The 24,831-nt window shown below is 48.3% G+C and overlaps 1 protein-coding gene across 1 annotated transcript in view; it reads right to left on the bottom strand.

The window, feature by feature from the left end:
• Positions 1–24,831, bottom strand: part of GABRR2 (gamma-aminobutyric acid type A receptor subunit rho2) — a 50,401-nt gene that overhangs the window by 15,468 nt on the left and 10,102 nt on the right. Inside the window, exons 2-4 of the mRNA XM_067702584.1 lie at positions 23,230–23,305; positions 21,393–21,443; positions 15,315–15,421 (exon numbers count right to left, since the gene is read on the bottom strand). Of these exons, the coding sequence (XP_067558685.1) occupies positions 15,315–15,421; positions 21,393–21,443; positions 23,230–23,246 (175 nt within the window). The 5' untranslated portion in view covers positions 23,247–23,305. The remainder of the gene's footprint in view (positions 1–15,314; positions 15,422–21,392; positions 21,444–23,229; positions 23,306–24,831) is intronic.

Raw genomic sequence — 24,831 nt, 5'->3', positions numbered from 1 at the left:
ATAATAGGGGGCTTCCCTGGTGGCGCAGTGGTTGAGAGTACGCCTGCCGATGCAGGGGATGCGGGTTCGTGCCCCAGTCCGGGAAGATCCCACATGCCGTGGAGCAGTTGGACCCGTGAGCCATGGCCACTGAGCCTGCGCGTCCGGAGCCTGTGCTCCACAGCGGGAGAGGCCACAGCAGTGAGAGGCCCGCATACCGCAAAAAAATAAAATAAAAAAAATTAAAAACTCCTAAGAGTTCCATTAAGAAAAAATCAGACAATCCAATACAAAAAGGGGCAAGAGATCTGAATAGGCATTTTGCAAAAGAAGAAATAAACAATAGACAAATGAGAAAGTACTCAATTGCATTAACAGCTCCCTTAGAACCACAGTGAGATATTACTACTATATACTAACAAACTTGGCTCATATGAGAGTAGCTACACCAAGTGTTGCTAAGGATATGGAGCAACAGGAATGCTCATACTCTGCCAGTGGTGGGTGTAAATTGGTACAACTACCTTAGAAGGCATTATCCAGCAAAATGGAAGATATATAAACCTCATGACGCAGTCTATCTACAGAATAGGTTAAATACATTGTGGTATATTCATACAATGGAATGTATAGTTACACGCAACAACACTATAAAATTTTCATCACTGCAGGTTGCATGGCTTGACTTTCCTCCATGGCCCTTCCCTTTCCTTGAGGACTTCTTGCAAAGTCTGAGTTAATTTGAAATATTGGTTGAGACACTTTCCCTTATTGTTGGGTGTAATCAAACATTTCAGGTTTAAAAGAGGCCTGACTTTTCTCATGGTGAGCACTGCTTCCTGAGCAGGCAGTGAGTGCCATGTGGCAGGCATTTGACCATCCACCGGGGGTGGGGTGGGCGAGGCTGGACTCAGGGGCTCTCCCTTCCACAAGCAGCATCAGCATCAGCAGGCATTTGTTAGAGATGCAATTCTTGGACCCCACCCTGAGCCTCCTGCACCGGAGACATCACAAGTCCTGCTGATCCACAATCAAGTCTGAGGGCACTGGACAACTGATCTTTTTTTTTTTTTTTTTTTTTTGCTGTACGCGGGCCTCTCACTGTTGCGGCCTCTCCCGTTGCGGAGCACAGGCTCCGGACGCGTAGGCTCAGCGGCCATGGCTCACGGGCCCAGCCGCTCTGCGGCATGTGGGATCTTCCCAGACCGGGGCACGAACCCGTGTCCCCTGCATCGGCAGGCGGACTCTCAACCACTGCGCCACCAGGGAAGCCCAGGACAACTGATCTTTAAGGAACCCCCAGGAGTGAGATTTTACAACGTCCCATGTCCTGGTTACCATTTTTCTCTTGTTTTCAACCTTTTTCACGATCCCATCTCCACCAGCTTGCTCCACTTCCTACCTATCCATGCCTTCCTTCCCCCATAATACTTGCTGAGTCGAGCAGTCTTTACCCAAGCCTGACCTCCCTCCCATGACCAACCTCCTTAGCTGAAACCCCGTCCCTCTTCCATCTCTGCGACACAGCTCTTCCCCGGCTCCTTCTCTGAGGTCCTTGGGCCCCTCCTGGGCTCGATCTCTGACCCGGACTCTGACCCTGTTGTTGTTGAAGTCTAACAGAGGTCCCCCCTGGATATCTAACCAAGTTCTTAAATTTAACATCCCAAACAGACTTGTCTATTCGGGGCCCAGCCCTGCCCCACTGCCCAGCACCCCGTCCTTCAGGCACATGGTGACCTGCTTGGTCACCGGGGTTAAATGGGGTCAGGGAGGGAAGGAGTGAGATTGCCTGGAGGGGATGGCAGAGGAGGAAGAGGCCAGGAAGAGGAGTTTAATTTTAGGGGAAGGAGCCAGTAGTTGTGAAACTGAGTCCCACTGAAACTGAGCTCCTCTGCCGAGTTTATCATTAACCCCTCTATCCAAAACTTTGTTCCCTTTCTTGTCCTGCCCTTGTTCCCCTGATGATTGAGGAGCATCAAAGAAATGTGGCGGTTGAAACTGAACAGGACCCTGTGAGGCCCTCTTGGGTACAATACCCCCTACCATGTGCCCCATTTCTTTTTTGTAGAAAAAGGCTTTATTCTCCTAGGCCTTTCCTGAGTGCCAGTCTCAAGCAGTTACTAATCAGGGAAGTGAGGGAATGCAGAAACAAAGGAAGAGCAGTCAAACAAGAAAAGTAATGATAGCTTAAACAATAGTTCAGCGATAAAACAGAGTCCTAGTTCCTCTTCAACAGGTATATATAATGATCTGACCCATATCTCTGAGCTGTTCTGCAGAAACTAAGAGCCCCCCACCCAAGTGGAGGATGGTGATTACATGCAGACTGGTTGGAACCAAAAGGCTGAAGATTAAGATTCCCCAAGCCTCTCCCTGTTACCCCACCACCAACCAAACAGAAGGAAGTCCACAAGTTGCAACACTTACTCCAAATGTTGCCTTTAGAAACCCTTCCCTGAAAGGAATCAGGGTGGTCAGGTCTTTGGAGCACAAGCTGCCCTTCACCACAACCCAGGGACAGTAGATTGACTTTGCTATGAGGTGGCCAAGTGGACCCAAGTTCAATTTGGTAACGGGAACAGGGTGTGAGTGTGAGTGAGGGTTTGTGCTCCAGAAGGGAAGGGCCAAAGGCACTGAGGAGGAATCAGAGGGGTCTCCTCTGAGGGCAGGAGATCCTGGGAAGAAGGCTGCCAGAGACCCAGAAGGCTGGCTTTCTCCCTGGCTTTGGCGCTCTAACCCGTTCACTGTAACAATGGAGCACTTGACCTTACCCAGCATGAGGAACAGGGGAGGCAGAGCCAGGGAGGCCTGAGAAGCATTCAGGGAGGAGACCCCAGCTCCAAAATGAGGCATGACCCCGCCTTGAACTGGCTCCATGGGCCTCAGCTGGGCCAGCTGAGTGGCATTTGGGGCCTTGGTGGCCAGACTCCAGTGGCTTGGAAGTTCAGGGGTTGAAGGCTACGGAGTAAAGCATGGGAGCATTCGGGAGGGTCTCCCCTCACAGTCTGGGTGCCCCAAACACAGAGGGCACCTTAAATGGGGGTGGAGCTAAAGTATACTGGGTGAAACACATGTGTTCCTAGAAAATTCCCTAGGAAGGCATCACATTGGAGACAGTCCAGCTGGAGACGTAACTAGGCATTAACCTTGCAAAGTGACACAGCAGTTGTGATATCGTGATGTGATATTGTGATATAATGAGAAATATGTATTTGGTCCTCAGCCCCAGTTCCTGGCACAGAGCTCCTAAAACCCTTGTAACTTCCTGAGTGAGAGGGGTGAGAGGAGTGTATTTTGTTATTTATAACAACCCCTTACCAACCACACCTGAGTTTATGCTAGTGTGGTGGCTCTCCTGGGCTCCTGGATAGTTTCAAGATGGGGCTGGTTGCCAAGGAACAGCCATGTGATTAGAGGGTTGGAACTTTCAGCCCCACCTCCCAACTCCCAAGGAGGGGGGGGGGGAGGGGCTGGAGGTTGAATTAATCACCAGTGGCCAATGATTTCATCAATCGTGTCTACACAGTGGAACATCCATAAAACCCCTGAACAACAGGGTTTGGTGAGCTTCCTGGTTGGTGAACACATCCACATGCCAGGAACGTAGTGCCCCCAACTCCGCGGGACAGAAACCCCTGAGCTCAGCACCCTTCCGGTCCTCACCCTATGCCCCTCTTCATCTGCTATCCATCTGTGTCTTATATAATGTTCTTTATAATAAGCTGGGAACCATAAATAAAGTGTTTCTCTGATTCTATGAGCCATTATAGCAAATTATCACACCTGAGAAGGGGGCTGTGGGAACCCTCAATTTTGCAGCCAAGTCAGAGAGAAGTGCAGGTAACTCGGGGACCCACTACTTGTGATTGGTATCTGAACTGAGGGGCAGTCTTCTGGGCCTGAGCCCTTAACCTGTGGTGTCTGCACTAACCCCAGGTAGTGTTAGAACTGAATTAAATTGTAGGACACCCAGCTGGTGTCCACAGACAACAGGGGAATTGCTTGGTGCGGAAAACCCACACATTTGAGTCAGAAGCGTTGTGAGCAGAACAGATCATAGTAGTAGTAACAGTACAAGCCTTTATTCCAGGAGAGGCCCTAAGGGAGCGTATGCTGTGAGTCTAGGAGGCCATGAGCTCCCTGGGGCCGTAGCCATGTCTTTATCACGTCAGCAACCAGTGCTTTGATGCACTGCCTCCACCATCCCCTTCCCCCCCAACACACACACACACACACACACACACACACACACACACGGTCTCTGCTCTGCTCAGTGCTTCCTGTAGGACACTTGAGTCCATCTTCATGACAATCTGTTGAGGAAGGTACTGATATTACCTCCATTCTACAGGTGAGAATCTGAGGACTAGAGAAGCGACAGAGGTTCCCATCAGAGAGAGGCACACCACAAGCTGATCCCAGGGGTCCACCTCCAGAGCCCCTGCTCTAACGAATGCATTATGCTGACCAGAGCATTCCTTTTTTTTTTTTTAATTTATTAAAAAAATTTTTTTATACAGCAGGTTCTTATTATTTATCTATTTTATACATATTAGTGTATACATGTCAATCCCAATCTCCCATTTCATCCCACCCCCTCCCACCCTCCCACCCCCTCACCCCCACTCCCCACTTTCCCCCCTTGGTGTCCATATGTTTGTTCTCTACATCTGTGTCTCTATTTCTGCCTTGCAAACCGGTTCATCTGTCCCATTTTTCTAGATTCCACATATATGCGTTAATATACAATATTTGTTTTTCTCTTTCTGACTTACTCTACTCTATATCACAGTCTCTAGGTCCATCCACGTCTCTACACATGACCCAATTTCGTTCCTTTTTATGGCTGAGTGATATATGTACCACATCTTCTTTATCCATTCATCTGTCGATGGGCATTTAGGTTGATTCCATGACCTGGCTATTGTAAATAGTGCTGCAATGAACACTGGGGTGCATGTGTCTTTTTGAATTATGGTTTTCTCAGGGTATATGCCCAGTAGTGGGATTGCTGGGTCATATGGTAATTCTACTTTTAGTTTTTTAAGGGACCTCCATACTGTTCTCCATAGTGGCTGCACCAATTTACATTCCCACCAACAGTGCAAGAGGGCTCTCTTTTCTCCACACCCTCTCCAGCATTTGTTGTTTGCAGATTTTCTGATGATGCCCATTCTAACTGGTGTGAGGTGATACCTCATTGTAGATTTGGTTGGCATTTCTCTAAAAATTAGTGATTTCAAGCAGCTTTTCATGTGCCTCTTGGCCATCTGTATGTCTTCTTAGAAATGTCTGTGTAGGTCTTCTGCCCATGTTTGGATTGGGTTGTTTGTTTTTCTGATATTGAGCTACATGAGCTGTTTATGTATTTTGGAGATTTGCCTGTTGCTTCGTTTGCAAATTTTTTCTCCCATTCTGAGGGTTGGCTTTTGGTCTTGTTTATGGTTTCCTTTGCTGTGCAAAAGCTTTTAAGTTTCCTTAGGTCCCATTTGTTTATTCTTGTTTTTATTTCCATTTCTCTAGGAGGTGGGTCAAAAACCATCTTGCTGTGATTTATGTCAAAGACTGTTCTTCCTATGTTTTCCTCTAAGAGTTTTATAATGTCCGGTCTTACATTTAGGTCTTTAATCCATTTTGAGTTTATTTTTGTGTATGGTGTTAGGGAGTGTTCTAATTTCATTCTTTTACACGTACCTGTCCAGTTTTCCCAGCACCACTTATTGAAGAAACTGTCTTTTCTCTATTGTATATCCTTGCCTCCTTTGTCATAGATCAGTTGACGATAGGAGCGCGGGTTTATCTCTGGGCTTTCTATCCTGTTCCATTGATCTATATTTCTGCTTTTGTGCCAGTACCATATTATCTTCATTACTGTAGCTCTGTAGTATAGTCTGAAGTCAGGGAGTCTGATTCCTCCAGCTCCGTTTTTTTTTTTCCTCAAGATTGCTTTGGCTATTCGGGATCTTTTGTGTCTCCATACAAATTTTAAGATTTTTTTGTTCTAGTTATGTTAAAAAAACATTGGTAATTTGATAAGGATTGCACTGAATCGGTAGATTGCTTTGGGTAGTATAGTCATTTTCACAATATTGATTCCTCCAATCCAAGAACATGGTATATCTCTCCATCTGTTTGTACCATCTTTAATTTCTTTCATCAGTGTCTTATAGTTTTCTGCATACAGGTCTTTTGTCTCCCTAGGTAGATTTATTCCTAGGTATTTTATTCTTTTTGTTGCAATGGTGAATGGGATTCTTTCCTTAATTTCTCTTTCATCGGACAGGCTGTCAGATGAAGCAAGGGGGCCACCATGGACAGATGTTCATAGCAGACTCGAGAACGGACGTGCAGCAAGAGACAGCCTTCTACGACAGAAGAGTCCTGTCAGGGGGAGGTAAGCTGGGGAGGCAGCTGGGCCAGACCGTGGAACTTTCGGGACACAGAGGGGAGAGGCGGGTCTGCATTTCATCCCGTGGAATATGGGAAGCCCTGAAGTTTCTGAGGGAGCAGCACAGGGAAGGGGTGTTTCCAGAAGGTGAATTTGGCTATGAGGTGTGGTTTGGGGGCCATGGTGTTGGTTTCGGTAGTGCTTCCAACCTTCTTATCATTATCATCCACGAAAGAGAAAATTTAATTTATTTAAGTATGAATTCATTTAAATTTAAATTAAATACTAAGGAATAAGATGGGAAGGTCAGGTGGAGCTTTGGAGGGCCACAAGCATTGTAATGTCTAAGATTTTTTTCACCCCCCCAAGAAGGCATTGAGAATGTGTGGTGTGAGGGGGCAGATCTGAGAGACACTGTGATGCATGAATTGATTCAACTTGGTTGATCTAGGAGGGGAAAGGGCAGGAGGGAGGGGGGCGAAATCAGCAAGGTCTCCACAGCTCCCTGCCTGAGTCACCTAAGAGAAAGCTGATAGAAAATCAGCAGGTTGCCTAAGTGATGGCCGGAAGTATGGGTTTTCCAATTATCTCAAGGAAGCACAGGAGCCAGTATTTCGTCTCCTAAATTCAGCCCTTTGGTGGTTGCATGTGGCACAGGAAGGGTTCTCCTGTGCTCTAGAAGCTGACATGGGGAGAGTACTGCAGGCCCAGCCACTGCCCCAACCTGCCCCTGGTCCCACCTTCCCCGCTCACTCAATCTCAGCCGGTCCAGTCGTTGCCCCTCTGGGAAAGCAGACCCACACTCCGCCCTGCTCTGTGCTGGGCAGCTGACCAGTAAGGGCAGCGTCCACATTTACAAACCCACCCCCAGGCAGGAGCACAACTGGGGGCCCATATGCCACACGCTTGAATGTCTAAAGGTTATAAATCAAGCTAAGAAACTGCAAATCGAGATATAGCCTCGCCTACTTCTCTGACAAATACACGTTCATATCAACCCGGAAGGCCAAGCCCAGCCTCAGAACTCTGACTCCTGGGAGCTCCGGCTGGGACATGGCAGGGCAGGGAGAGCGGGCCCAGCTCCGGAGCTGCCCTTTTCCCACCCACAGCAGCAGCCGGCACAGAGAAGAGCCTGGCGTGTGCCGGTGGACACCCCTGCCCACTATCTGAGCTCTATCCAAAGCTGTCTGAAAGGCAGCCCTCAGCCCCACTCAGCACCGGGGGGTGGGGTGGGGTGGGGTAGGGTAGGGCTGGGGAGGGGTGGAAGGGGAGGGGAGGGGGAAGGGGAAAGGAGGGGGGGAGGGGGAGGGGAGGGGAGGGGGGAGGGGAGGGGAGGGGAGAGGGGAGGGGAGGGGGAAGGGAGGGGAGGGGAGGGGAGGGGAGGGGAGGGGGAAGGGAGGGGAGGGGAGGGGAGGGGAGGGGGAGGGGAGGGGAGGGGGGGGAAGGGGACCCCGCATGCGCAGTACAGCCCCCAACCCCACCCCCAGGGCTCGCCTAGGGAGGAGGCCCGGGCAGGTCCCGAGGTGGGCTCTGGGCTGTGTGGACATGATTCTGGGTCCCAGTACCCAAGTGTGGCCTAGAAGGGAAATCTCAGGTGGGCACGTCCTCTTGGCCCACAGACCACGCCCTGAGTGCAGGTGAGGATCACACACAGGACCCCCTTGCCTTGACCTATGGCCGCTGCTCACAGCGGGCCCTCGTCTTCTGCCTTCTGGTTGGTTCAGCCAATGAAGGTGCCAGCGGGTCTCAGAAGGCTGGAGGAGACGAAGACGAACTGATTCTCTCCCCCAGCCCTCCCTGCAGGCTTCACGGGCCCGTCCTCTCCTGGACGCCAGGGCTCCCCTGTAGGGCACCCCCTTCCCAAGGCTCTGGCTCTTTTCCAGATTCTGGGAACTGCTCCTTCCTCTTGCCCTCCACCCCTAACCTGGTGAAGGCTCCACACTCTTCCAGCCCTCAAGGCTTCACTGCCAGCTTGCTGGTTTCCTTTAACCCTGCCCACCCCTTTGTGAACAGACCTTCATTAAACTCTCCACTGTCCCCCCACTGTTACTGTAGCTTTTCCCAATGCCTCCCACCTGGGCTCCTTCTGGGTGGATCGCCGCCCCCAGGCAGACACTCAGGTGTCCCAGCTTCCTCCGGTTCCATCGGTGGCTGTCTCCCTCCTTCACTTCTCACGATCCCTCCACTTTTTTTTTTTTAATTGGAGTATAGTTGATTTACAATGTTGTGTTCGTTTTAGGTGTACAGCAAAGTGACTCAGTTATACATATACATATATCCATTCTTTTTCAGATTCTCTTCTGATATAGGTTATCACAGAATATTGAGTAGAGTTCCCTGTGCTATACAGTAGGTCCTTGTTGGTTATCTATCTTATGTATAGTAGTGTGTGTATGTTAATCCCAAACTCCTGATTTATCCGTCCCCCTAACATTTTCCCTTTGGTAACCATAAGTTTGTTTCTGAAATCTGTGAGTCTGTTTCTGGTTTGTAAATAAGTTCATTTGTATCATTTTTTAAAATTAGATTCCACATATGAGTGATATCATATGATATTTGTCTTTCTCTGTCTGACTTACTTCACTCAGTATGAAAATCTCTAGGTTCATCCATGTTGCTGCAAATGGCATTATTTCATTTTTTTATGGCTAATATTACATTGTATATATGTACCACATCTTTTTTTTTTTAGTTTAGTTATTTATTTTTGTCTGCGTTGGGTCTTCGTTGCTGCACGTGGGCTTTCTCTAGTTGCAGCGAGAGGGGCTATTCTTTGTTGCGTTGTGAGGGGTTCTCATTGCGGTGGTTTCTCTTGTTGCAGAGCACGGGCTCTAGGTGCGCAGGTTCAGTAGCTGTGGTGCACGGGCTTAGTTGCTCTGCGGCATGTGGGATCTTTCCAGACCAGGGCTCGAACCTGAGTCCCCTGCATTGGCAGGCGGATTCTTAACCACTACGCCACTGGGGAAGCCACACATCTTCTTTATCCATTCTTTCTAGGCCTTAGCTTAACCCCCATCAACTCAGACCTGGACCATGGCTGAAGTGGCCAGCTAGCGTCCCGCATCCATTCTTAGCTGCTCCAGCCTCTTCCTAGCAGACCCTCAGGGAGCTTTCTAAAGCACAGGTATCATCTTGCCCTTCCGCAGCCTGGGCTGCACTGCCCCCTCTACACACATATGCACACACACACACACACACACACACACACACACACACACACGCTGCTCGCATTCCGCTGCCCTCCTGTTATCCGTGAGCACCCTCCTCCCTGATCCCTCCTTCCCTCCCACCCGCTGGGCTCACCCCTGCGCATCTTTCCCGACTCATTGCGAGCATCGCCTCCTGAATGAAGGCGTCACTGCCAGCTTGCTGGTTTCCTCTCTCTGGATGGAGCTGACCACTCAGTTCCCCCCGTCAGCAGAGATGCCCTACATTGCTTCTGTGATACTTGACTGCACTTAGTCATTTCTCTGTTTCCCTTGTAGACTGTTAGCTTCCTGGGAACACTCTGTCGTGTCAGGCGGAGTGACCGAATGAATGCACACCCTTCCCGGCAATGGTGGCTCCTTGGCCTTCATCCTCCCAGGCTCCTCGGGGCCACCCTTCCCTGGTGCCCACGGCCAGACCCTGCTGCTCGCACCCCACGGCTCCCCTGTCCTTCCAGCAGCTCTCCATAATTTAACAACTTGATGTGAGGATTTCATTAACACTGGTCTCCCCAACCAGAGCATTGACACTCCAAGGACTGTGGCTGTCTTGCTCACTGCTGGGTCCCCGAATGCCACGGACCCTGCTTCACACATAACAGCTCCAAAACACACCGTACTTGTCTTATGAATGAAAGTGAAAGTATTTTGGTTGGAGAACCTAACCTACTTTGTGGTCACTTCCTGACCATCCTAACAAACTCCTTGGATGTAATTCAAAAGAATCCGTGATGACATTACACCCCTCCTTTACCTTCCATCTCTACAGTTTGATTTAAAAATCAGTATCATGCTGGTGAGGATGTAAACTGATGCAGCTGCTGTAGAAGAAAGTGTGGGAGTTTCTGAAAAAACTAAACATAGAGCTACCACGTGACCCAGCAATTCCACTTCTGGGTATATACCCCGAAGAATTGAAAACAGGGTCTTGAATAGATGTTTGCACACACATGTCCATGGCAGAATTATTCCCGGGAGCCAAAAGGTAAACAACCCAAATGTCCATTGACAGATGAATGGCACTTAAACAAGATGTGATATATTCATACAATGGAATATTATTTGGCCTTACACGCTACAACATGGATGAACCTTGAAGGCATAATGCTAAGTGAATAAGCCAGTCACAAAAAGACAAATACTGTATGATTCCACTAACATGAGAAACCTAGAGCGGTCAAATTCATAGAGACAGAAAGGGGAATGGTGGTTGCCAGGGGCAGGGGGAAGCAGGAGTAAAGAGTTATTGTTTCGGGACTTCCCTGGTGGTGCAGTGGTTAAGGATCTGCCTGCCAATGCAGGGGACACGGGTTCGATCCCTGGTCCAGGAGGATCCCACATGCCGCAGAGCAACTAAGTCCGTGCGCCACAACTACTGAGCCTGCGCTCTAGAGCCCGCAAGCCACAACTACTGAAGCCCGCATGCCTAGAGCCCATGCTCTGCAACAAGAGAAGCCACCACAATGAGAAGCCCACGCACCACAACGAAGAGCAGCCCCTGCTCTCTGCAACTAGAGAAAGCCCGTGCGCAGCCAAAAATAAACAGATAAATTTGTTTTTTTCAAAAAAAGAGTTATTGTTTCATTGACAATTTAGGAAGATGAATAAGTTCTGGAGATGTATGCTGGTGACGGTTGCACAACAACGTGAATATTCTTTCGCCACTGAACTGTATGGTTAAAATGGTACATTTTATGCTATGTACGTTTTAGCACAGTCTTTTTAATTTTAGTTTTAAAAAATCAGCATTGCACTCGTTCTCCTAACAAATGGAGGGGAAACCCCAGGCCTCTGGAGGTTCTCCTAACCAGGACACACCAGCAAACCAGGCAGCTGGCAGCTTAGACCAGATATTTTTGTTTCAACTGATCCCTGGGATTATTAGGAAGCTGCTAGATTTTTAATCTTTTCTTTTTCCAGACTGAAAAGGTCATCCGAGGGATATCTAGCCTTAGGCAAATTCCTCTCTAGCAATTATTTTTAAATGTCAGTCCACAAGGAAGCCCCTCTTCGAAAAACAAGTTAGGAAGAGAAGACAGGGATGCAACACATACCCCACAGTTGTTGACGGGCATCTTGTTGGCGTGGCCTGCTGAGCGTGCATGGCTGCCTTTTAGAGGGGCGTGTTAGGCTGGGCAGGCATTAGGGCCGGTTGAGCCCAGGCTCTGCTTTGGACCAGGTATCTGGCACAGGGCTGCCCCCAAGGAAGGCGGGCTTTCTCTTACTCACACAGAGCCATCTATGTGCTGTCTGCCAGCCTCCTCCCTCAGAGACACACCCACCCCCTGGCCAGTGCCTCTGCGCAGAAGTGAGGGGCTGGATGGAATGGAGACCCTCAGGAGGACCTGCAAGGAAGGCTTCTTGGCTCTAAACCATCTGCAGATGCTCCAGGGATTATGAATTATAGCAATCATTGGAACCCCAGGCGGTGGGAAGCTCCCTCCTCTGATGGCCCCATCCAGCCTGCTTGGCCATGTTGCAGCAAAAATAGAAATGAGACCTTTCTGATAAACAAGGAAAATAAGGAAACAATGAACAGGCTGGGGAATCAACATAAACAGGTCTGAAAGAGTTAAGCAGTCTTGGTTATTGTTTAGCTGTTACTACTAACAAACACTTGTAGCTAGACTTGTCCTTCACAAGCTGATTCCTCTCTGACTCCATACAAATTACCCTTTGCACCTGGCCTTTCTTCTCCCCCTACACTCCCTTGTAGCACTCTTCATCTCAGAAAGGAGTTCACGGGCCGATAACTTCAGGGACACCAGACCCGGGTGCTGAGCTGCCTGATGCCAGCTTTGGCCATGAATTTGCAGAAGAAAAGAAATGCAAGACCTTCACTACTTTTGATCCTTATCATATACCCCTTCGAGCCGAGCCCCACGTGTAAAACCTTCTCCGATTCCCCAAGGAGGCGGGCACAGTTCTTGAGGCCTTAGCCTCCTGTGTCTTCCCTTTGCCTGGCAAGGAAAATCAAAAGCCTCTCTATCTCTTATCTTCCAGTTCTCTGTCTCCGTATTTTTATTTGGCGTCGGTGCACAGGGAGCCAGATTGGCAACAGCCAGGACTCCACGAGTTGCAAAGATTCTTATTTATGAGTTCATGTGTGTGTACCTCACCATGTGCTCCCCTGGTCCTATTTCATCCAAGTGACATCTAGACATCCAGGAAAGCCCTGCAGGGGAGAAACGGTGCCCAGAAAACCAGCTGCTCTGGGGGGAGGGCTCGGAAAGGAGGTATAGCCCCCCCCCCTTGGCTTTGGTGACCCAGATCTTGACGGCTGATGTAAGAGCCTCAGGTCTTACCGCACCTGCTGGAGGTGACACCTCCTTCCCCGGCGGCTTTCCCTAAAGTCAGGGTCTTTCCCAGCCTCAGAGGCTCACTCAGGCAGGGGCAAGGGACTGTCCTCATCCTCCACACTCTGGGCGGCACCAGAAGTTGCAAGGATCAGGATACACGAAGTCCAATTTGCTCCTCAAACGTGGCTCGAGGAAGGAGCACCCTGACTGAGGCCGCAGCCTGTTGTATGATTCTACTCAGAGCTGGGTTTTCTGGGAACGTGGCAGGATTTCACCTGCCAGTCCTGAGAGCTAGCTCCTGGCTCCCCTGGCTTTCTCCCAGAGGAGGAGGGCGTTTTAATGAGGCTTTCACTTTTGCATGTGACATCACAGAGGAAACCCAAGTTCTGCCCCCAGTTGTTCTGTGGCCATCATTTAACCCCCTGGACCCCAGGCTCTTCTTCTGTAAACTGAAAGTCCTAACCAGGTGATGGCTCAGGCTCCTGCCGCAACATCAGCGTCCGTCAGAATGTTACAATGTGTTATTCAGAAGATCACCCACACCCAGACACACACAGCTGCCCTACAACACTGTGCACTGAGGCAGGGTCACGTTGCGACTTTTGAGGGTGCTGGGCACTTTTGCCTTCGTGGGCCCTTCCACCAGAAAAAACATATTTAAAAAGCATACAACTGTGGTGGTATAAAGATGAATATATTAATATTATATATTAACATTTTCTTCTACCTAAAATTTTATTTTTTTCTTCTGACTTTAAAATAACATCTTATCAGGGGCCCCTAGGAGTATTCCTTGTGAGCCCTAAACACGCCTGCTCTGCCTAGTGGCCCAGCACTGGGGGACATGCGGATTGAGGGGGTAAGAAAGAGACCCAGCTAGGAGAGTGGGCCTGCCTCAGTAGCTGTGTGACCTGGACCAGTCACCTCACCTCTCCGCGCCTCAGTTTCCCCATCTGGGCATGATAATAGTACCTACTTCACGGAGTTGTGAGGAATGAAGTCAGATCGTGTCTGTAAGCACCCTGAGTAGAATGGTGCCTGAAACAGAAGTCACTAGAAGTTGTTCGTTGTCATTAATGCTGTTGTTTGTCAACCTTGTTCCAGTCGCCCTCTGCATCTTACCCGACCCTCTAGAAGAAAGGCAAGGGGAGCAAGGATGTCTCGCTTGGACTTCCTGGAGCACATACAGCTAATTTTAGAGCTGCTTATTCACGGAAATGTTATTGAATTTTAGAAAAAACTCTTTGGTGGCATTACCCAAAACAAGCCCTCGAGGGCACCAGAACCCCTAGCTGTGCAGCATTCCATCGGGGCAGGAGGAAGAGGCAGGGGCTTGTCATCTGTCACCTGCTCTCTTCTCCTGCTCGGCAGGTGTCAGGCCTCAGGGAACTGAGTGGGAGGCTTTGAGTCCTTGTAAATTGCAACGGCCTCTGGGATAGATTAATGTCCTATCCCCTAACAGTCACAGAGGGAGGCCCGACAGCTGGGTTTTCTAAGGGGCTGTGAGCCTGTATGTGCCAGGGCTTTACACGCATGATCTCGTTGAATCCTGACAGCAACCCCAGATGGACGGATCACTATCCGCATTGCACAAACCAGCAAGCAGAAGCTCAGAGAGGGTCGGCGACTTGCCCACAAGTCACCTCTACTTCTTCCTGCTGCCCCAGCAGAACGTTTGCACCTGAGAGGAGCTCAAGAGCGAGATAAAGGGGAAATGGAAACTCGCCTGCCTGGGTCTCTCTGGCCGGAGGCCCATCAGCGGCCATGCTCCGGGCCTCAGTTTCCCCACCTGCACAGGGGGGACGTGGGCCCCGTGTCTCATGCATTCTGCAGTTCTCATCCCTCTCCCTGCCTGGTGGGTGCAGATGGCTGGCTCCTTTCCCAGCCCCCTCCCCTCTGTGGCATTCCTCCTGTTCCGGCCACCACTCCTCCCCACCCCGCCGAAGCAGGGAAGCTCCTTTGGGGCAATTCTGCAAGGCAGCTTTGCCAGGCGTTAAACTATCGCTGCATTGGCAAGCAGGGCCCCCCCCCTCAGAACCCCAAATTCCCAGCCAGGCATGGGATAGCAGAGCCAGGGGGTCCTTTTCTGTGTGGACGCTCCAGCCCTGCCACCCACCCTCCCCCTGCCCCCTGCCCATGCAGCTCTTATGCTCTTATGTTTTTCATAAAGGAAAGTTGGCAGCAGCAGTGCTGGGCCTCCGTGAATGTAAACAGCTTAATCACCCTCAGGTCCTTTTCTCAACAGCCCTCTCCACTCACTTCCTTCCAGCTCTTTTCTCCTGGGGATAATTAGTGACTAGGAGCCAGCTGGGCTTCTCTGAGTGTGAGGGAAAATCAGGGACCCCGGGGGGAGGGCTGTGTCTGAGGGAACCCAGTGCAGGAGCAGCAGGAAGCAGCCCTGGGATCAGTCCCCAGAGGGCCGAGGGGAGGACGCAGTCTTACCTCCAAAGGCGGGCCTCATGGTGAAATCATGGTCATCCACTCTGAGAAGTGGCTGAGGTTTTCCCTTTCGGATTTTGGTCACATCAAGGTTCTTCTTATATAGATGACTGCAAAGGCAAGCAAGAAACTGTTTTCCGTCAGCCCACCAAGACATCGCGTGAGAAGATTTGGGGAGATGACTTCCTGCAGGGTCTACGTGTTACTCACCTTTTCGCCCATCCTACCATCTCTTTCTCCACTGAAGGGAGGTCGAGAGATAAAGGGTCCCCCTCACCCCTTACCTCCACCACCCTGGGCCTTCACAGGTGGGCTGGCCCGAGGACCTGGCCCCCCCGAGGCAGGACACCATCCTACCTTGGCAAGCTCCTAACTGTCTTGCCCAAAGTCATGATTGGATGACCAATGGTTGGGTCTAATGGTGGAGAATTATGATGGGTCTTTTTTTTCTGTTAAAATATCTCTTCAGTGTTGTTATAATATTGGTTTTGAGATAAGGAAAATTCTTAGGGACTTCCCTGGTGGTCCAGTGGGTAAGACTCCACGCTCCCAATGCAGGGGGCCCGGGTTCGTTCCCTGGTCAGGGAACTAGATCCTGCATGCCGCAACTAAGACGCGGCACAGCCAATATAAATAAATAATAAATAAATAGTTTTTAAAATCAATATACCAAAGTGGCATATTTAAAAAAATAAAATAAAATTCTGAGACAAATGTAGTTAAAGTTTTAAAAGGCTGGTGTTATCCTAGGCAGACCTGATGCTCTTTCCATCTATCCAGTTGGCAGCTGTCTGAAGAATCCACCCTGGTGGAGAGAGCCTCAACCCTCGGGAGAACAGACAGTTCACAGCCAGCGGCCATCAAGGCCACAGCTGGGCACAGATAAGGCTCTGCGCTCCCGTGTGCTGCGTGGCCAAAAAAAGAAAAAAAAATTTTTTATTTTTATCCAAAAGCCAAGGAAGAAGAGGAAGGGTGTTGGGCACTTGGAGAAAGAAGCTATGATCAGATACGCTTTTGGACAAGCCCGTTGCAGCTGCACACTCCGAGGACGAGAGGCCGATGGCTTCTTCCTGTAGCTGGGCGGTGGGACCTAAGTTCCCTAGAAACACGTGTGGTCATGGAGGGGCCCTTCCAAGGAGCTTCTGCCCTCCCGGGTCTCTTCCGCAAGAAGTGGAGCCAGACCAGGCCCGGCTCCCCGCGCAGCGACTGCTGGGGGGCCGTATACAGAAGCCCCAGCAGAGACACCCTGGGAACGTGGAAGCAGAGCTCAGTCTGAGGGCTTAGCCGATCACAGACATTAACTTGTGAGGGCAGCCCTGGCTCGCGGGGAGCAAATCCCTCCCGGTCAGCACAGTTTCTCAGTTGAGAGGGGAGGATTAGGGGAAGGGAAGTTCCAGCATGCCAGCACCCTGGAGAGAGGGAGGAGATTGAAATCCCAGTGCCGTTAATAAGGACCCAGAATTTTTCTTACGGGTCCAGTTATTTGATAACACAGGCCGCTGATATCCTGATCCTTGGGCTATTGGTGTCAGCTGGATGCCCTGCACCCATCCTCCACAGGAGATGCCAGCCACTGCCCCATCCCAGACTCCAGGGGCCCGGCTCTCCCATCCCCAGACTCCAGGGGCCCGGCTCTCCCGCCCCAGACTCCAGGGGCCCGGCTCTCCTGCCCCAGACTCCAGGGGCCCAGCTCTCCCACCCCAGACTCCAGGGGCCCAGCTCTCCCACCCCAGACTCCAGGGGCCATATGCCGAGCCCCAGCCCCGCGGCGGGGCTGCCAGAACTTTCACGGAACCTCAAACCCAGCCTTGTCGGGGTGTGGAGCGGGGAGAGAAGAAGAAGTGCTCACTATGCCTTTGAGAAGCAGGGCTGGTGAGCGGCAATCAACACACCATTCCAGGGGGTTTCAATTGGAGAAATCAGGTTCAGAAAGGTCAGGAAACAGGGCCACACAGCCAGGGAGCAGCAGAAGCAGGGCCTGAACCTGCCTGAACCTGGTTTCTCCTGACTTCCCAACCCCACTTCCTTCCCCAGAACCCTAGGGAGGGTGAGGGTCACTGGGTAGCAGGAGAGCAAAGCGGCTCCTGGGTCCAGCACTGGAACCATGATGCCAAAGGAGAGAAGGATGGCCAAGGGCAGGTGGAACCAAAGGGGCAGCAAATGGGAAGGAAAGATGAAAGGGGACCTCAGGCTTCGGGACCAGGAGGGGCCACACAGTGTGATCAGGGCAGAGCCCAGACTCCCAGATCTTGGTGTATTTTCAGATCTCAAGGGAGAAGGGCGTCTCTTTGCAGGAAAGCAGTCATGTGGTCGGGAGGCCGCCTTAGGCAGCAGGGCGGGGAATAAACCTGGGAGGCTGAGAGGCAGGAAGAACAGAACAAAACAAACAGCTAAGAGCAAACAGGCTCACTTGGCAGCAACTCAGTAAAGGGACACAAAGGATCAGAAAACCGGAAGCAGTTTTGAAAAAGCAGTTGCTGGACAGAATAATTGTTTTGCGAGGGTGTGTTGGCCAGGGTGACACAGGGAAGGTTGACAGGTTAGAAGAAGTCCTCTCGGTGTGTGTGTGTGTGTGAACAGGACTTCTAAGAGAAGGAGCTACTCCACAGAGCTGAACTGCTCTAAGACTGTAATGAGAAAGGTTCAGGTCATTTCATTCCTATTTATTAGCATAGCTTAACTCTTGTGTCAATAATGAAAGTACCTTTTAGTCAGATGTTTGGCTGAAATTTTTCACAGACAGACGTAGCTCTATGATTGTCTGAGCGTGTGCACGCCCTGGTGGATTACAGAAAGGCCTAGAAGCATGTTCCCTGATACATTTTCTCTATCCTTTTTCCCAGCTTCTGTTCAATAATTATTTTATATTCTTTGAATGTGTATGTTCATCTTTTCATCCACTTTAACACCTCATGGGATAGATTTCAAAAAGTTATCTTCACCCCTAAGGGTCAAATTCAATCCATCCATAAACAGTATAAAGTTTCCTCAAAAAACTAAAAATAGAACTACCATATGATCCAACAATTCTACTCCCAGGTATATATCTGAAGAAAATGAAAACACTAATTTGAAAAGATATGTGCAGCTCAATGTCCATAGCAGCATTGTTTACAATGGCCAAAATGTGGAAGCAACCTAAGTGTCCGTCAACGGATGAATGGATAAAGAAAGTGTGGTCTATATATACAATGGAATACTACTCAGCCATAAAAAAGAAAGAAAATTTGCCATTTGCAACAACATGGATGGACTTGGAGGGTATTATGCTAAGTGAAATAAGTCAGACAAAGAAAGACAAATACTGTATGGTATTATTTATATGTGGAACTAAGAAACAAAACAAACTAGTGAATATTTAAAAAAACAGACTCACAGGTATAGAGAACAAACTACTGGTTACCAGTGGGGAGAGGGAAGGGGGAGGGGCAAAATAGGGCTTAGGAGATTAAGAGGTACAAACTACAATGTATAAAATAAATAAGCTACAAGGATACATTGTACAACACAGGGAATACAGCCAATATTTTATAATAACTATAAATGGAGTATAACGTATAAAAATTTAGAATCACTATGCTGTACACCTGAAACTAATACAATACTGTAAACCAACTATACTGCAATTAAAAAAATTTTTTTAATAAATTCAGTCTGTCCACAAGCTCATGCAGGTGTCTGGGAATGAGACTGTGGGTCTTCTGAGAGCAACAGAGATGCTGTAACTGCCCAGGCTGCCAAGTGGGATCCCTGAGGGTCCCTGAGGGGCTTGTGCTGAACCCCAGCACCATTATTAGAAAAGAGACAGGTTCAGACCACGATTTCCCTTCAGACCTAGTAAATCAGGATCCTAGGTTCTGGTCCTGTCAAGCTACTACCGAGCTGTATGAATTACTCATGCCGACGTTTTAGCATCTATCTGTAAAATAAGACAGTGTTTCCCCATGTGTGCTCTGTGGACTATGAATCCCACAGATAGTCCAAAAAAAAAAGTGTTGCTCTTTTTCTTTTTTTTAAAGAAAAACTGCATAATTTATCCTCCTCTTCCAGATTCACAACCTCTATTGGCATAATAAATGTTCTATAAGTTCTGCTATAAAGATACCTGTCTAAACCAGGATTTCCCAACCTTCTTTGACCCTGGAACCCCCTCTTTATACAACACCTATTCACATTTCACAGAATTAGAACTCAGGGGAATTGCTGGACCCCGTGACCTCTGAAGTTCCTGCCAGTTCAACAGCCTAGGATTCTGGCTACATAACCAGGATGCGTCTTCGAGAGTGGTGCCTCTTTCCCAATATCCTGGACAATTTGTACCTGTTTGCTTTCTGACTGAGTAGAATTAGACTTCACAGAGTATTTACATCTCCCAGAGCAGCAGTCTCCAAAGTAGGGGCACACCTGGATGCTCCACTGGGATGCAAGAAGTAGAAATTGTAACTCTCATTTATAGTTAGTTTTTATCTAAAAATAAGGAAGTTTTGGGGCTTCCCTGGTGGCACAGTGGTTAAGAATCCACCTGCCAATGCAGGGGACACGGGTTTGAGCCCTGGTCCGGGAAGATCCCACATGCCGCGGAGCAATGGAGCCCCTGTGCCACAACTACTGAGCCTGAGCTCTAGAGCCCACGAGCCACAACTACTGAGCCCGTGCGCCACAACTACTGAAGCCCACGCGCCTAGAGCCCGTGCTCCGCAACAAGAGAAGCCACCACAGTGAGAAGCCCGCGCACCGCAACGAAGAGTAGCCCCTGTTCAATGCATCTAGAGAAAGCCCGAGCGCAGCAACGAAGACCCAATGCAGCCAAAAATAAATAAATAAAATAAATAAATTTATATAAAAAAACAAACTGTGAGAAACAAATGTTTAAAAAATTAAAAATAAAAAAATAAAAATAAGGAAACTTTTCAGCTTTAATATACATATTTATAATAGTAAGGTATGTAATTTGTGTATATATATATGTATACACATCACGGGGTACGGTTTCAAAAAATGGTCACTGATAGCGGTACGTGATCAAAAAGGGAGACCACTGACCTAGAAAATGTGCCTCAAGGTATTAGTTAATATTCATAATCACGCAGTGCTTAGTAGAATGGAAAAACAGACATGTAACATGGCGTGTTACACATGGCGTGGATATCTTAGCTGCTTGCTCTTTTCTTCATGCTGAACAGGCCTAGCATATCGTGCTTCGTACATCAGTTCAAAACAAACGTATTAAGGAACTTCGATTTGTGATGTAATTATGTTAAGTGCAAATTCTGGGCCTAACCAGTTATTTCTTGGAAGTGTTTCCATTACATCATGAAATAGCCTTCACTGTTGTCCACATGTATATTTTTAATAACCTAGCAAATTTCAAACATCTTCTCTAAGATTCAAAACAGTACAATGAAACCTGATAGCGTTATAAAATTGTTCCCAATCAAATAAAGAAGACAACTCCCAGTTACATTTTTTTCTTAATAAGTCAAACTACATTCCTATATACAGTTCCCCTCAAAAAAGAAAATTCTTTTTTTTTTTTTTAAAGTGAAAGCGGGTTTATTTAGAGAGAGACACACTCCGTAGACAGAACGTGAGCCGTCTCAGAAGGCAAGAGTGGCCCGAGGGCATGGGGTAGTCTCGGAAAGTGAGAGCAGCCCTGAAATATGGGGTGGGTAGTTTAAAAAACAAAAATTCTTGAGTGTAATTCCTTAGCAGGTCATCTATGGTCCCTACAGGATGTAATCCCAAGAAACTAAGCGGCACAATCTGAGAAGTACAACGATGCTTTACCCACTAAGTCTTCAACTGCCTGACTTAAATCAAAATGCTTTGGTGGAACACAGACATCAGAATGAAAGGCTCAGCCTAGTCTAGCTTCCCTCTCTCGCTGCTGGTGACACAATATTTGTGTATTTGTGCCCAGGGAGAGGCTGTGTTGAGTGAGGGCGAGGTCCTATCTACCCCCGGCTGGAAAACAGATTCCAATAGGACGGGCGATCTAACCCCTAGCCCTCCCGGGAGCTGTCCCACTGTGTGTCACTGCCACCACGAGTCACCTCCCTCCCCTCCCGCCCACAGCTTTACCTTGGCTTGGACGTTTCCAGCTGCCCTGTCCATCTCCTCTTCTTGGGCTTTCTGGTCTCCACAAGAACCATCAGGCAAAACAAGAACAAAATGAGTCTTGCAAAATAAGGCATCCTGTGAACGTCTGTGATGCTGCAAGCTGCTTTCCAGTAACCTGCAGCGGAGCAGATCCCCCCAGGCTTAACCATTGACTCGGTCTTCTGCCTCGAGCCAGGGCAGCAAGGAGGGCATGGCTGGCCAGGCTGAGTTTCCCGATTTAATATTGATACTGATGCTTGTGCCACCCTACTTCCCACCCCCTCAGGCCATGACACAAACACCAAGGCTTTGCCTTCCCTGCTACTTAGTGATTGGCTATTAGTAAGTTGGTTCTCCTGTGAAGGTCAGCTTCCGCTGAGTCCTAGAACAGCTTTGGCTAAAACTGTTATATAAAAAAAAAAAAAAAAAAAAATTAAATCTCTTGGACATGCCAGCTTTTTGCTGAGATCATTAATCCATCTCTCTGGCGACATAAAACCAGTCTGTCACATCCGCCAGGGAGCAGGTTGGATTCTGAGTGGATTTGCAGGGAAGACTTGTGCACACGGAGATGAGCACCTGAATGTGCCCCGGAAATGCTGAGTAAACACTCAAATGACCTGTTTCCACAGGGTTGCTTTATTTCTTGAGCTAAGAGCCTGTGCTTCACCTATGGCCAAGGGTGCTTGCTTTTCCCCAAATACACATCTTTTTTTTTTTCAGTGAAAACACATCTTATCAAAACATAAAACATATTTTGATTTTGAAGGAAAGCAAAAACCAAAGGAGAATTTGTGATTATGTAAGCTCTTCTTCCTAGCATGAGCACTAGATTAATGTTGGTCTTTCATCCTAAAATGTATAAGGTCATCGCTGATTCACTTTGTTATAAAGCAGAAACTAACACACCGCTGTAAAGCAATTATATTCCAATAAAGATGTTAAAAAATGTATAATGTCATCATAAATGAGGTTTGATTCCTATTCTGGGATATGGAATTATGAACATTAGAAGTGAAAAGATACATGTGGTTATGTTTCATATACTCTGCAGAAGAAAATGTTTAAAAACTACCTATTGCTTGCTTGCTGTGTCCTGGGAATGGAGATGATGAGTGTGGTAGAGACATAGGGAGATGAGGATGGAGGTCAGAAGGAGCAATAGCTAAAACTGAAACAGAATTAGGGTTTTCTTATGTAAGAAAGAATCAAGAGAAGCTCTTTTGATCCCTTTAAGCAAAGTAGAATGATATGATCCACTTTATTTTTTCAGGAATTCCTAAGTGGGATCAGTTGGGTCAGAGAAGACCCAACTGATTGATCTCTTTTGACTATGTTAAAAGAGGATGGGGCTTCCCCATCCACCAAAGAGGATGGTGGCGCAGTGGTTGAGAGTCCGCCTGCCGATGCAGGGGACACGGGTTCGTGACCCGGTCCGGGAAGATCCCACATGCCGCGGAGCGGCTGGGCCCGTGAGCCATGGCCGCTGAGCCTGCACTCCGCAACGGGAGGGACCACAACAGTGAGAGGCCCGCGTACGGCAAAAAAAAAAAAAAAAGAGGATGAGGTCCTGCCCTAAGGGATGGGAAGAGGGAAGGAGAAGAAGAGGGAAGACAGAAGAATGTAACAGTCAAGTTATCACCAAAGGAGAATATACATGGTGATTGAATAGAGTAGGAGGTGAGAGAACACAATGAAAGCTAGGACCCTGGTTTGGAGGCACGTCTGGTGGGTTGGTGCCACCATTATCTGATGTCCCTGAGAGGTGGACAAGTTTGGTGGGGTACGGGGTGGGAGGATGAGATAAATTTTGACTTACGGAGTTTGAGGTATCATGGGACTTCTGGATGCCCAGTAGGCAGCTGGAGTATGAGCCTGGAACGCAGGAGAAAGGTCTGGATTGAAGAAATAGATGCAGAACCATCAGTGTAATGGTGGTAGTTTAATTACAGGAAAAGATGAGATCTTCCCCGGAACAGAAGTCGGAGCCCAAGTGCAGAATCCTAGAGACTGTACTCTTAAAGGCTGGGTGGGCAGCCAGAACACAGGCATAGAAAAACTAGCAGAGATGTTGACTACGAAAACCAAAGGAGCTTCAGGAGGGGGACAGTTAACAGTCAGTGCTGGGCAGACATAAGTGAACAAAATATGTTCCTGGACCTGAGAACCAGAACATTGCTCCTAACTTCAATAAACTGTAGTTTCAGTTGTGTGATGTGGAAGAAGCCAAATTGCAGTGAATTAAATAGGAATCTGGGAAATGGAGTAATTTAGTACGGGGACCGACTCAGTGGTTCCCAAATCTGGCCACTCCTCAGAATTATCCAGGTAATTTGTTTAAAAGCCTCATTCCTGCCAAAGATTTAGTGAGGAAGACATGAGACTTATGAAAGTTCTTCTCCATAAATTTTGTTCAAAAGATCTCTTTTGCTCTCTTCCATTTGGACCAGGCCTATCAAGGGCTGACTGACTGGAACCCTAGAATTTTGCACAGATGTTGTTGGTTTTAAAGAAATATTTGTTTTGTTGCACTCCAGATGTAACTTTAGATCCTACCAATTTTTTCTTTAAATCTTATCTACTTATTTATTTTGCGGTACGCGGGCCTCTCACTGTTGTGGCCTCTCCAGTTGCGGAGCACAGGCTCCGGACGCGCAGGCTCAGTGGCCATGGCTCATGTGCCCAGCCGCTCTGCGGCATATGGGATCCTCCCGGACCAGGGCACGAACCCATGTCCCCTGCATCTGCAGGCGGACTCTCAACCACTGCGCCACCAGGGAAGCCCGATTCACGTATTTCTTTGTACAAATGTCTATTCAAATCCTTTGCCCCTTCTTAACCAGGTCATTTATCTTTTTTATTGTTGAGATATGAGTTCTTTAGTCTCGATACAAGTCTCTTATCAGATATGTGATCTGCAAATGTTTTCTCCCATTCTGTGTTTTCACTTTATTAATGATGTTCCTTGAAACACAAAAGGTTTTTCATTTTGATGAAATATAATTTATGTACTTTTTCTTTGGTTGCTTGTGCTTTTGATCTCGTATCTAAGAAACCACTGCTGAACCCATGGCCACAAAAATTGACAATGTTTTCTTCTAAGAGTTTTTGCCCTGACATTAAGGTTTCAGATCCATTTTGGGTTAATTTTGCATGTGGTATGAGGCAGTGGGTGTATAACTTTAACATTTGTTTATTTCTCAGGACAGAGGATCAAGTGAAGAGCTGTGGAAAGGCCCCAGTAAGCATCTGCAGCCAGATTAGGCCAGAGCTAGGTGGGACTCTGGTCACACACAGCCTTGTGTCCTACATCAAGGGTTCAGGCCTATTTTAAGAGCAATGGGAGAGACGGGATCAGATCTGTACCACGCACTGGAGAAGACTCCAGCTGCAGTGTGCAGAGTGGGGCAGGAATGGAGAC

This window comes from Pseudorca crassidens, chromosome 13 (genome assembly GCF_039906515.1).
Source record: "Pseudorca crassidens isolate mPseCra1 chromosome 13, mPseCra1.hap1, whole genome shotgun sequence".
In the NCBI taxonomy this organism is placed as follows: Eukaryota; Metazoa; Chordata; class Mammalia; order Artiodactyla; family Delphinidae; genus Pseudorca; species Pseudorca crassidens.
Note: the sequence above shows the minus strand (reverse complement) of the source record. Positions and strands in the feature narration are given on the sequence as shown.